This window comes from Gorilla gorilla, chromosome X (genome assembly GCF_029281585.2).
Source record: "Gorilla gorilla gorilla isolate KB3781 chromosome X, NHGRI_mGorGor1-v2.1_pri, whole genome shotgun sequence".
Taxonomy (NCBI): Eukaryota; Metazoa; Chordata; class Mammalia; order Primates; family Hominidae; genus Gorilla; species Gorilla gorilla.
In genome coordinates, this window is record NC_073247.2 from 30,413,451 (window position 1) to 30,426,029 (window position 12,579).

The 12,579-nt window shown below is 38.6% G+C and overlaps 1 protein-coding gene across 16 annotated transcripts in view; it reads right to left on the bottom strand.

Moving 5' to 3' along the window:
- Nucleotides 1-12,579, bottom strand: part of BCLAF3 (BCLAF1 and THRAP3 family member 3) — a 77,136-nt gene that overhangs the window by 20,356 nt on the left and 44,201 nt on the right. For 6 of the 16 annotated variants that reach the window (XR_010132536.1, XM_055376728.2, XM_063703115.1 and 3 more), the window contains 4 exons: nt 12,041-12,104; nt 9,809-9,924; nt 2,526-2,640; nt 925-1,014 (listed from right to left, as the gene is read on the bottom strand). Coding sequence is in view for 15 of the 16 variants with exons in the window: in XM_055376728.2 (XP_055232703.1) it covers nt 925-1,014; nt 2,526-2,640; nt 9,809-9,924; nt 12,041-12,104 (385 nt within the window). In the remaining variant the exon portion in view is untranslated. The remainder of the gene's footprint in view (nt 1-924; nt 1,015-2,525; nt 2,641-9,808; nt 9,925-12,040; nt 12,105-12,579) is intronic. The other 10 variants (XM_055376736.2, XM_055376732.2, XM_055376733.2 and 7 more) reach the window with 5 other exon arrangements.

The window sequence follows — 12,579 nt, forward strand, 5'->3', positions numbered from 1 at the left end:
GGAGACAGAAATATAATACCTTGGGCCAGGTGCAGTGGCTCAAGCCTGTAATCCCAGCACTTTGGAAGGCCAACGTGGGTGATCCTTGAGGTCAGGCATTTGAGACTAGCCTGGCCAACATGATGAAACCCTGTCTCTACTAAAAATACAAAAATTAGCTGGGCATGGTGGCACACGCCTGTAATCCCAGCTACTTGGGAGGCTGAGGCAGGAGAATAGCTTGAATCTGGGAGGCGGAGGTTACAGTGAGCCAGGATGGCACCACTGCACTCCAGCCTGGGCGACAGAGGGAGACTCCATCTCAAAAAAAAAAAATGAAATATAATACCTTGTACTATAATTCTTACTCCATATATTTGGGGGATGAGGTGTTCTGGATAATCAAACATATTGGTTGATTAAAAATTATCATTCATATCAGATATAGATGTACCAATAATTAGAGTGTGATAAAATATGCTTTAACAAAGCTACCTGGACCAGAATCTTCCTGTGATGATCCAGAACGCCTCTAAGGGTTGTGTGTCCATGGCAGGGTTTTTCAATCTGTGAATCTTGGAGAAAGCTCTACAGCTCTGCACGTGTATCTTAGAGGTAAAGGTGCTGGCTTAAAGGGAGGGTCTGCAGCCTTGCCTGTCTCCCCACCTAGAGTCACTCCACCTGCATCTGTTTTATGTATTTGTGTTTCCATGTAATATTTGGAAAAGGAATCTACTGGTAAAAAAAAAAAATTGAAAATCAAGTCCTAAGGAAAGGGTTCATCAATAAATTGATTACAGTTAACTATAAATGTCCAGAAATACTAGTTTATAGCTACCATTTGAAAGCATATTACAAAACAGCTCTTGACTTACTAACACTTAAAACATTGTGTCCAAAGCATAAAACCAAAGCTGGAATTAAATGGAAAACAACACTCAATACCTTAAAAGATCTTACTCTTGTGTTTCGGTGGTTTCCCTCAACCTCAAATGGTTTGTGAGTAATTATGTCTTTTCTCTGCGTAGCATAATTCTGCACGAAAAAAAGTAGTAGTGTGGGTTAACAGACTTTAAAGTTTACTTTAAAAGCTTGTTTTACCATTAGAAAACACATTTTAAATGTACAGGATTAAGAACACAAAGCAGGGAGCAGGGAGCTTAGCTGTAGAGCACATACACATCTCCTCCTTGATCCATGCTAACTTGACCCTCGACTTTGACTAACATGATCCATGCTAGTTTGTGAGCAGCCAGGATCATTTACGCCTGTAACAAGTATAAAACATACTCGTGTATAACATAATGGGTGAATCTGAGAAAATGGATGATACATCTAGCATTTATTCAGGCACCTAGGAGAGAAATAAACCCATTACTATCAGGAGTTGCTAAAGGGTTCCTACTGCCTAAGAAGAATACAAATCCTCAACATTGCAGGAGGCAGGTTTTCCTGACTCAGGTAACTGATCTGAGGTGATGCTCTTGCCATGGCTAGAAAAGTACCAGAAATAAAAGAAGGAACTACATTAGTAAGTCTGTAACTATGAAGAACCTAAATCCTCTGGTGGAGACAGAAAAGATCGGGCCCATTCTCAAGATGGTTTCCTTTTTCTAAAATCAACAGTCTTATCACCTTCTATTATTTCCACTTTCTGGCCAGAGGGAGGACTGTACTAGGCAACTGCTGACATGGCTCCCAGTGATCCGACCAATTATTCCTCCCTTCGAGTGTCGGCAGGGCCTAGGAACTTGCTTCTTGCAAAAAGAATATGGTAAAGGATGAGATTTTACTTGTGAAATTAGGTTACCGACTCTGGCTTCCATCTTTCTCGCCATTACTTGCCTGTTCTTATGGAACTAGCTGCCATTTTGTGAGCTGCCCTATAAAAAGGCAAATCTTTAAGACAGAAAGTAGATTAGTGTTGGTTGGGGGTGGCAAAGGGGAGTAACGAAACAGGCATGAGGGTTCATATTGGGTAATGAAAATATTCTAAAACTGGACTATGGTGATGGTTGCACACTTTGGTTAATTTACTAAAAATCATTAAATTGTACACCTAAAATGGGTGAATTTTATGGTATGTGAATTATGCCTTAATAAATATGTTCCAAGAGATCTTAAGTGTTGTTCCCAAAAAATCTTTTTTGAATTTTTTTCTTTTATTATTATTATATTTTTTTGTAGAGATGAGGTCTAGCCACGTTGCCCAGGCAGGTCTTGAACTCCTGGGCTCAAGCAATCCTCCTGCCTTGGCCTCCCAAAAGTGCTAGGATTACAAGCATGAGCCACTGCACCTGGCCCCCCAAAAAATCTTAAGAAAGCTAGATTTATTAGCTTTATTTAATGAATCCAATAAAATCCTACTAAATCAAGTAAGAAATGACCATTTCTTCTGTCATAATAACTTTAAGCATCAACGGAATCTTATAACACATACTTAATGAACAATTACAAACGTGAAAAATATTGGTGATCCCTGCACATTTTGATGTATTGGAGAAGAAGAAATTATAAAAATGAAAATTTTGGAACTGCGATCTTACCATGTAAGGTTTTTCAATACATTTTCTAAAATTTGATTTTATAAAAGGTGTGGGTTTTTGGAATCCATCAGTATGAACATTCTTTACCTTTGAAAAACTGGAATTCTGATCATCCCTAATAAGGAAACAGAGAAAATAAGAATATTTTATTAGTATACCTTTTTTTCCAAGAAATAAACAAGAATAATTTTAAAAAGCCCCTTCAGAAACAATTAAAGTAGCACACAAGTGAAATCTCAATGATCTATCACTACTAAAATTACAAATGATAGTCATTAGGGCTAAACCCCTCATTTTCCAACAAATGTTATTTATCTAAGTTGGAGGTTAGCAATGCGGAAAAACACTCCCTGAACCAGGTTCTCAATCTGGGGTCTAAGGACAGGCTTCCTGGGGGCTGTAATCCCCTGAAACCATATGTGAAATGTGTGTTTTGAGGAAAGATAATTACTGCTCTAGAACCTTTGGCAGCACTGCCCCCCTCCCCTTCTTGCTGACAGCTCTTACTGGTGGAAGCACCAATGGCTCATGACCCAGCCCATTCAACAGAGGCAAGGTGTATGACTGGCTCAGGGTCCCCTCACTGGCAGAGCTGAGGCCTCTGATACTGCAGGACCACAGCAGTGAAGGACAGCCTCCTCTCTCCTGTCATCATGAGGTACTGAGGCCACAAAGGGCTCTTCTCAGGCAGCCCTATCTGGGAGGGAGGTCCTTCCCTGGGATCTTCCTCTGAGCTCCAAAGCCTCATTTCCACAGCCCTTGGGGATTCCTCTCCGTGTCACATCCTGCATCTCTCTACAATGCTTCTCAGCCCCTTCCTGCATCTTCTGCAGGCCCACCTTCAGTCTTTCCCATGGATTCCCCACTGGCAACAAGATAACTTCCACACTCCTCATCGTGACCCCCCAAAGCCCTTTCTTCTCTGGCCCTTGCTACCTTGCTCCAATCTCCCCAACAGGCACACTGAGCTTCAGGATTTTTTGTTTGCTTGTTTTTGAGACAGAGTCTTGCTCTGTTGCCCAGGCTGGAGTGCAGTGGCACAATCTCGGCTCATTGCAACCTCCACCTCCTGAGTTCAAGTGATTCTCCTGCCTCAGCCTCCCGAGTAGCTGGGATTACAGGTGCACGCCATCACACCCCGCTAATTTTTTCTATTTTTAGTAGACATGGGGTTTCACCATGTTGGCCAGCCTGGTCTTGAACTCCTGACCTCAAGTAATCCATCCACCTTGGCCTCCCAAAGTGCTGGGATTATAGGCGTGAGCCACCGTGCCCAGCCGGGAATATTGAAGTACATGTGGTTCCTGGCACAAAGCAATCTCTCCTGCTTCTACACCTTTGCATGTGCAGTTCCTTCTGTGACCATTTCCTTCTACTTAGATTAATTTAAAGATTTAGATCCATTTGTACCTCTTCAAGGAAGAGTTTCCTAAACCCTTCTGAGGTGAACTAGGTACTCCCTGCTATGTGCAGATGTAGCATTTTTGGGTCTTAACACCTATCATTCCGTATTTGTAACTACTGGTGTACCTGTCTGTTTAACGGAACAAGTTGCTATTCCTTCAGAGGAAGCAATGCAGATGATTCATTTTGTGGCCCCAGCTCTGATCCCAGAATCTGACATGAAACAGACACTCGGGGTTTTTTAAATGTTAAAAAGGCCTATGCTTTGTCAAAACACTCACGATAGTAGGTCAAAAGAGTAAAGTGCAAAGTTGTATATTGAGGATAATTTCAATTATTCAAAATATACACATACGTGCCCAGAAAAAATAAATGACAAGAAATGTACTAAATATTAACAGTGGTCATCTCTGACTGGTAAAATTAGGAATGCCTTATATTTTTGATTTTATACTTTATTATATTTTTCCAAATGATTACCATTAGTGTGTATGACTACTTCTACAAACAAAGCAATGGATTTTTAAAAATTCTCTTTGCAAAGCATATATCTGATGAGGGAGCTGTATCCAGAATATATAAAGAACTCCTACACCTCAACAATAAAAAGACTTTGATTTTAAAATGGGCAAAGGATTTGAATAGAAATTTCTCCAAAGACATACCAATGGCCAATAAGCACATGGAAAGATGCTCAACATCATTAGTCATTAGAGAAATGCAAATCAAAACCACAATGAGATACCACTTTACACTAACTAGGATGGCTATAACCAAAAAGATGACAATACCAATATGCATAACATCACTATTTACAACAGCCAAAGGGTGAAAGCAATACAAATGTCCACAGAAAAACAGATAAACAAAATGTAGTACAGCCATACAATGGAATATTATTCAGCCTTAAAAGAGAATGAATTTTTAAAAAAAGGAATGAAATTCTGACACGATACAACATGAATTGACCCTGAAAACACTATGCTAAGTGAAAGAAGCCAGAGACAAAAGGACAAATATTGTCTGATTCTACTTATATCAGATACCCACAATATGCAAATTCATATAGACAGAAAGAATAGAGGTTACCAGGGGCTGCAGAGAGGAGAGCATGAGGAGTTACTGTTCAATGGAAACAGAGTTTCTGTTTGTGAAGATGAAAAAGTTCTGGAAGTAGATAGTGGTGATGATTGTACAACACTGTGAATATACTCAATGTCAATGAATTTTACACTTAAAAAGGTTAAAATGGTAAATTTAGGATATGTATATTTTGCCACAATACAAAAATTAAATCCTTTGATATTTGATTTTTGACCAGGCAAATGAATGCTCAGATTAAAGAATCTATTTCCCAGCTGCCCTGCAGCTAGGCATGGCCATGGGACTAAATTTTGGCCAAGTTATCATGTGTAAATTTCAAGAAGTCTTTAAAGGAAAGGCTAATATGAGGACATGATGGCTAGAGCACAAATACCCACCTTGGATCATGAGACAGATGCTACATACAGAGGATATGGGAGGAAGAAGATCTAAGCAGCCTGGTTCCCTGATGTGTCCGCTCTACCATGTTGACCCTATCATGTAGATTTCCTACCACTAATCTTTTTTTTTTCACTTGAGAAGGAAATACTTTTTTTCTCTAGCTCTTACAGTCCATTCTCCACCCAGCAACCACAGTGATCCTTTTAAAATTTAAGTGAGATTATGTCTCTTCTCTGGTTAGAACCCAAAATGTTTTCTAACTTCATCCAGAATAAAATACAAAGTCTTCACGTCCTTCAGTTCTTCAAAGCCCTTCGTGATTGGCCTCATCTACTCTCTCCCTTTACTACCCTGTCACAACCCCACTGTCCCCCTTTCTATTCCTTAAACAAAAGCAGGCATGCTGAAGGTCTTTGCTTTTGCTGTTCCCTCTCTTGAAATACTATCCCCTCAAATAACCCTATGGCTAACACCCTCACTTAATTCACAACCCAGCTACATTTTTTAAAGGTCATAAGTGTACTCCATGACCACCCTAAATAAAACCATATCACACATGTCACTCTTTGCTATTAAATTTCCTCTTCTGCCTTATTTTCACCTATCACTCCACTGACATGTATTTATTTTCTTTCTTCTACTATTAAATTATAAGTAACACGAAGACAAAGGTTTGTATATAGTTTTTCACTATATCCTCAGTCCTTAGAACAGTAACTAGAACAAAGAAATCAATATATAAATATCTGTTGACTGTATGAATATATCTTTATAAAGTTCACTCTACTTCAGTATAGATTATGACTACTGCAATAGCAAGAACAAAAACTGATGTTTTCCCGTAACCTGCCCAGCTAAAACGACAGTCTGTCGTTCCAACTCCTTGTTAAAAAATAAAAATAAAAAATAAAAGAAATTCTTGGCAGTTTGATGTCCTCTTCAAGTCCACTGATACTATTTTTAAGCTACTTTATCAAACACACTCCATACCTCTATAACAAAACAACTCATTTACATTGTAGGAAACTTAGTAACTCCAGTTAGAAAAGGCAGAAATAGTGTGTCAGGAGAAAACATGGAGACATCAGAGTAAGAAACGGGTAAGAAGTGGAAGTAAATCCAGACCGTCCCCAACTTACAATGGTTTAACTTACAGTTTTTTTTTACTTTACAATGGGTTATTGGGATGTTGCCCTATCATAAGTTAAGGAGCACCTGTAGAGAACAGATGGGTCCTAGAGGCTAGACAGAACCCCCAAGTGTTAGGTTTGCTTGTGAAAGATCCTAAGGCATCAGGGAATAGTAACCCAAATCTAAATGTATTACAAGTTAGGTATCCTCTGTCTTGTCTACTCCTTTGGGAACTCTTCATTCATTCAACAAATATGAACTGAGCTCAGGGCAGTGGGGATACAACAGTGAGCAAACACAGACAGAAAAGCTGCATACAACTTTTTGAAGGGAAGCCACACAGGTGAGAAATCACTACATCCTATGACTTATGATTGCATCATGTTCCATTTCTTTCATATTTCTGTGGAAACTACCCTGATTTGATTTTAAAAGTTCATATAAAAACATATAATGAGGTCAATTTTTATAAACTGAATTTCTAAGATAAAAGGATAATATATTTTTCTTATTTAAATAAGGAAACTGAATTAGGATAAAGTGAGAGATTAATAAGAAGAGTTGGCAACGATGTGGAGCAACTGGACCCTTCAGATGCTGCTGGTGGAAATGTAAAATAGCACAGCCACTTTGGAAAACAGTCTGGCAGTTCCTCAAAAAGTTAATCATAGAGTAACCATCAAACTCATCAATTCCACCCCTAGCTATATACTGAAGAGAAACGAAAACAGGTATCTGCATAAAAACTTGCACACAAATGTTCACAGCACAGTTATTCACAAACAGACAAAAAGTGGAAACAACCCAAATGTCCATCAACTGGTGAATGGATAAACAGAATACGATATAGCCATACAATGGAATATTATTCAGCCATACATAAGAATTCTCATGCTACAACATGGATGAGCGTTAAAAGCATTATGCTATAGGAAAGAAGTCAGTTACAAGAGGCCACATATTATATTATTGAATTTATATGAAATGTCAGGCCAGTTGTGGTGGCTCATGCCTGTACTCCCAGCACTTTGGGAGACTGAGTCGGGTAGATCCCTTGAGCACAGGAGTTTGAGACCAGCCTGGGCAACATGGTGAAACCCCGTCTCTACAAAAAAAAAAATACGAAAAATTAGCCAGGCGTGGTGGCAGGAGCCTGTGGTCCCAGCTGCTCGGGAGGCCGAGGTGGGAGAATCACCTGAGCCTCACGGAAGGTTGAGGCTGCAGTGAGCTGTGATTGTGCCTCTGTACTCCATCCTGGGTGACAGAGAGAGACTCTGTCTCAAAAAAAAAAAAAAAAGAAAAGAAAAATGATTATATGAAATGTCAGGATTAGACAAATCCATAGATACAGAAAACAGAACAGTGGTTGCCAGGGACTAAGGGGGAAGGAGAAATGGGGCAGGGAGTGGCAGCTAATGGGTAGAGGGTTTACTTTTGGGGTGATGAAATGTTTCGGAATTAGATAGTAATGATGGTTGCATAAGTTCGTTAATATACTAAAAACTACTGAATTGTTTATTTTTGCAGGATGAATGTTAAGTAATGTCTCATTTTTAAAAACTCCTCATGGCTCCACTATGCCTCACCACCTATCCAATACAAATAAAATAATCCAACAGACCCAGCAAAAGACAGCTTGTAGGAACACATCCTTGCACACTACCACACTGTCCTCAAAGCTAGCATTCATAATACTTAATGCTGACCAGCTACTCTACCTTACGCTCATCACTTTACTTAATCTTAACCACCACTGTGAGGTAAGTACAACTCTTATCCCTATTTTACAGATGAGGAAACAGAGACAAAATAATTTTCCCAAAGTCAGTCACATAGCTAGGAATCTAAGAGCCAGCCACTGAACTCAGGTCCAACTCCAGTGCTCAAGTTCTTAATCACGTCAAGGGGTAAAGATACATCCTAAAGCATCTTACGATCTTTAAAATATGCTGATTGTCTTAAATCTGTTTTTAAAATCCTGTTTCTTGGTACTGGGTTTCTTACACTTGTTGAGTCAAGAAGAGCATGATAGAGAGCTTGTGTCATTAAGGAGCACAGTCATGTCATGCATTAACCATATCATATTAGGAGACTGGAGACTTTCACCCAGCAAGGGACAACATTTTTACTCTTTCATTTTCAATTGTTTTATATACCTCAACACATCGTTTCACTATGTTTTAATTAGTTCTGAATTTATTGTCAGCATCAAGTCCATATATTCTGACCTAGTTAGCTACAGACTTGACTTAAAAGTCTTGTCAAATACATTATCTTAGCAATTTGATAGAAAAGATTATGGAAAAACAATTAGCACTGTCTCTTTGTATTCATACAGTCTCACTTTTTGGGAGATCCAAGTAGTATAAGAACTCAACTGAACTGGAAATGTTGTCCTGTTCAATTATACCTCATAATCATATGGGGCCCCAGAGTTGCCATGAGTTCCATCCACATGGTGTTCAGAACTAGAGATAAACTGGGGTTGATCTAGACTACTAAGAGCCCCTAAACAGAAGTATGAGGTTAAGAAAGAAAAATCTACTGAGGATCTATTTGCCATATATGACATAAGTACTTCACATGTGCCAACTCGTTTAATACTCATAACTGCCCCATAGCATAAATTGATTTTAACATCATTTTACAGATGAAGAGGCTCCAGAGACTAAGCAAATTTGTCCAAGATCGGTCAGCTTGTAAACTGAGAGAGATGAGATTCAAACTTAGGTCTCCTCTGCATTTTCTACTACACTTGCCTCAATTTCATGGACGACATCCAAAAATGTGGATTTTTTTCACTTTTTGTCAGTACAGTGATCCACAATTATCCAGTATAGACATCCACAAAGAGTCACAAAAGATAACTGTACTGACTTCAGGAAATTTTCTACTATTCAAAGACTAACCCAGAATCTAAAGGGCAGAATGTATCAGAGTTTCAATCAGCTCAAGCTAAATAGTCTGTAAACTTGCTGGTCCTGCCTCCTGCTAATATTCTAAAAGTGGTAACACTCCTCATCAGAACTACGAAGACCTCAAATATTCACCTACCCCATAGTTTTTGTTGTTTAAATCAAACCACATATGATAATCACTGAATAACCTGGAAACATTTTAATAGATTTCACTTAAACATATAAGATGGATTTGAAGGAGCAAATCCCTATATTAAAATGAAAATTATCATCACACAAAAAATGTAACAATATGGTAAAACCCCAAGCTCCCTGATAACAGGATGTTTGTCATCTACTGATTACCTCTCTGCAGCACTAGCTATGTGAAAAATGTGCTCATCTTCATTCTGTAACCGTTCTTTTCGCCTTCTTTCAATGTCATGTCGTAGGTCATTTGGATCTATTATTTTGATCAGAGTCTGAGGAATTTTGACAGAAGACAAACCATTCACATTACTTTTAGTTGCACAAAGACCATATCTAACAAGAGCGTTAATTACAAGTCCTAGATAAGTTACCTTGTACTCATCCTGCTAATGGTATTGTAAACTAATACAAATATTTTGAGACACAATTGACAATAAACAGTCAGAAAAGTTCCTAATATTGAACCAGGATTCCCACTTGTGGGACTCTAACCCAAAGAAAAGGTTATCTACCTAAATAGATTCAAAACATTATATTTAAAATAACAAAAAATAGAAGCAACTTAAATGTAAAAAAAAAAAATTAAGAGGAAGGGAAGAATGAGTAAATAAATCATGGTAAACTTAAGTCAAAAGAATAATGTACAATCATTTAATTTATGGTAATAAAGACTATGTGGAAGTCAACATAGAAAAGTGCTTATTGAAAAAAGTTAATTAGGCCGGGCGCAGTGGCTCATGCCTGTAATACCAGCACTTTGGGAGGCCGAGGTGGGCAGATCATTTGAACAGGAGTTCAAGACCAGCCTGGCCAACATAGTGCAACCCCATCTCCACCAAAAATACAAAACTTAGCCAGGCATGGTGATGGGCGTCTGTAATCCCAGCTACTTGGGAGGCTGAGGCAGGAGAATGGCTTGAATCTGGGAGGTGGAGGTTGCAGTGAGCTGAGATCGCGCCACTGCACTCCAGCCAGGGTGACAGAGTGAGACTCTGTCTCAAAAAAAAAAAAAAAAGACACAAAAAAGTTAATTAAAACTTAACAAGGGCCAGGTGCAGTGGCTCATGCCTATAATCCCAGCACTTTGGGAGGCCGAGGCAGGTGGATCCCTTGAGTCCAGAAGTTCAAGACCAGCCTGGGCAACATGGAAAAACCCTGTCTCCACAAAAAATACAAAAATTAGCCGGGCGTGGTAGTGCATGTCTATAGTCCTAGCTACTCAGGAGGCTGAGGTGGGAGGATCACTTGAGCCCAGGAGGTCGAGGCTGCAGTGAGCCATAATTGCACCACTGTACTCCAGCCTGGGTGAGACCAGGACTCTGTCTCAAAACAAAACTTAAAAAGCCTCAATCATAAAAGGTCATAGCGAATTCAGAGATTTTACATAAAAGGAATGTTATTATGGATCAAGTGAAAAGAAAAAAGCATACAAAACTACATATACTATGATAGTGACTACGTTAAAATGCAAGCTATAAGACTGCCAGAAAAGATGATTAAATAATAGTTTGTGCTAAATGACTAAATTATAGGTGATTTTTTAAAAAACCACAGATTTCCTGTAAGTTGATTATAGGACTTTGATGATTAGAAATTGTCTGAAAATATCATTTGTTCAACAAATTAACCTATCTCCATAAATTCAGCAAAAATTATAATCATTTCACAAGTGAAAAAATTATTTATATATTCTATCAGAAATGTATTAAAATATCTCCTCTACAAAGACTCTTTATCCTCAGTGAATAAATTAGCAGTTCTTTTAGAACTTGATATAATTCTTCTAAAACAAGAGCCAGTTTTCTTCCCTCCTGGCTAGTCAAGACAGTCTTTCTAATTAGCAAAGAAATGGGGGGTGGGAGGGGAGGTGTCGGGTGGGAACCACACACATGAATAAAGAAATTTAGTCCCTTATTTCCCTTATTTTGCTAGTTCATATTCCACAGAATGTTTTGTACATTCTGCAGTAAACAGAAGGGCAATATCAAATGAAATTTTTCGTTCCTGTGCATCCATTCCATCTACAATTTAAAAATATATTCCACATGATTGCTTTGAAAAAAATAGGTATCTAACATACTTTCCATAAGCTTTACAGTGCGGATTTTGGGGATGAATATCAAATGCTGTAATTGCGTGTCAATTTTACAAAGCTGTTATCCTTAGGGATTGTCCCTCTTAGGGAATATTTTTGTTTTTTGTCAGTATTCTCACTCCAACCTGGCTGATAGTCAGAATCACCTGAAGACTTTTTTAATTTCAGATTCCTGGGTTTCAATCCTCCTTCTTCATGTACTTTAACTCCCTTTTCTCTCCCAACCACCAAGCCCCTTGCCGTTAATATACAAACAATAAGATAATTTCTCATCAAAAATTGTATTCACTAACCTGTTCCGATTCATACATCACAGCTTGTTTACTCTGAAGCTCGGCCAAAGACATATCTATTCTCCTAAAATAATAAAGGCATAGTACAACTAAATAATTATGTTATACACTGATACCCTGATTCTACTATTACAGAACAGAATTTGAAATAAAGCTAGTATGTTTTGGAGATAGCAAAAGAAACTTGCTACCAGATAGTTTTTCACCTACATGGCAGTCTCCCAGGATATACATATCCTGTGGAACACACTACAGAGAAGCTTTAGTGGTTCTCAAATCAGTAGTCTGTGTAATCTCAAACTTTGCTCTGGCGATATACTGCATTCTCACATGTATTCAAATCAGCTCACAAGACAGGGTACACCACCTGCTCCAACAAGTGCCAGCAGAAGACACGTGGTTTCATCTGACTGCCCTCAGAACACCTATTTGTGACCACACGAAGCAACCTATGATTTCGATGGCTTGAAAACTGTCTTTCATTCTTCTACTGAGGACCTCAGGAAACAATTACTATTGACAGCAGAAGTGAAGTTAGG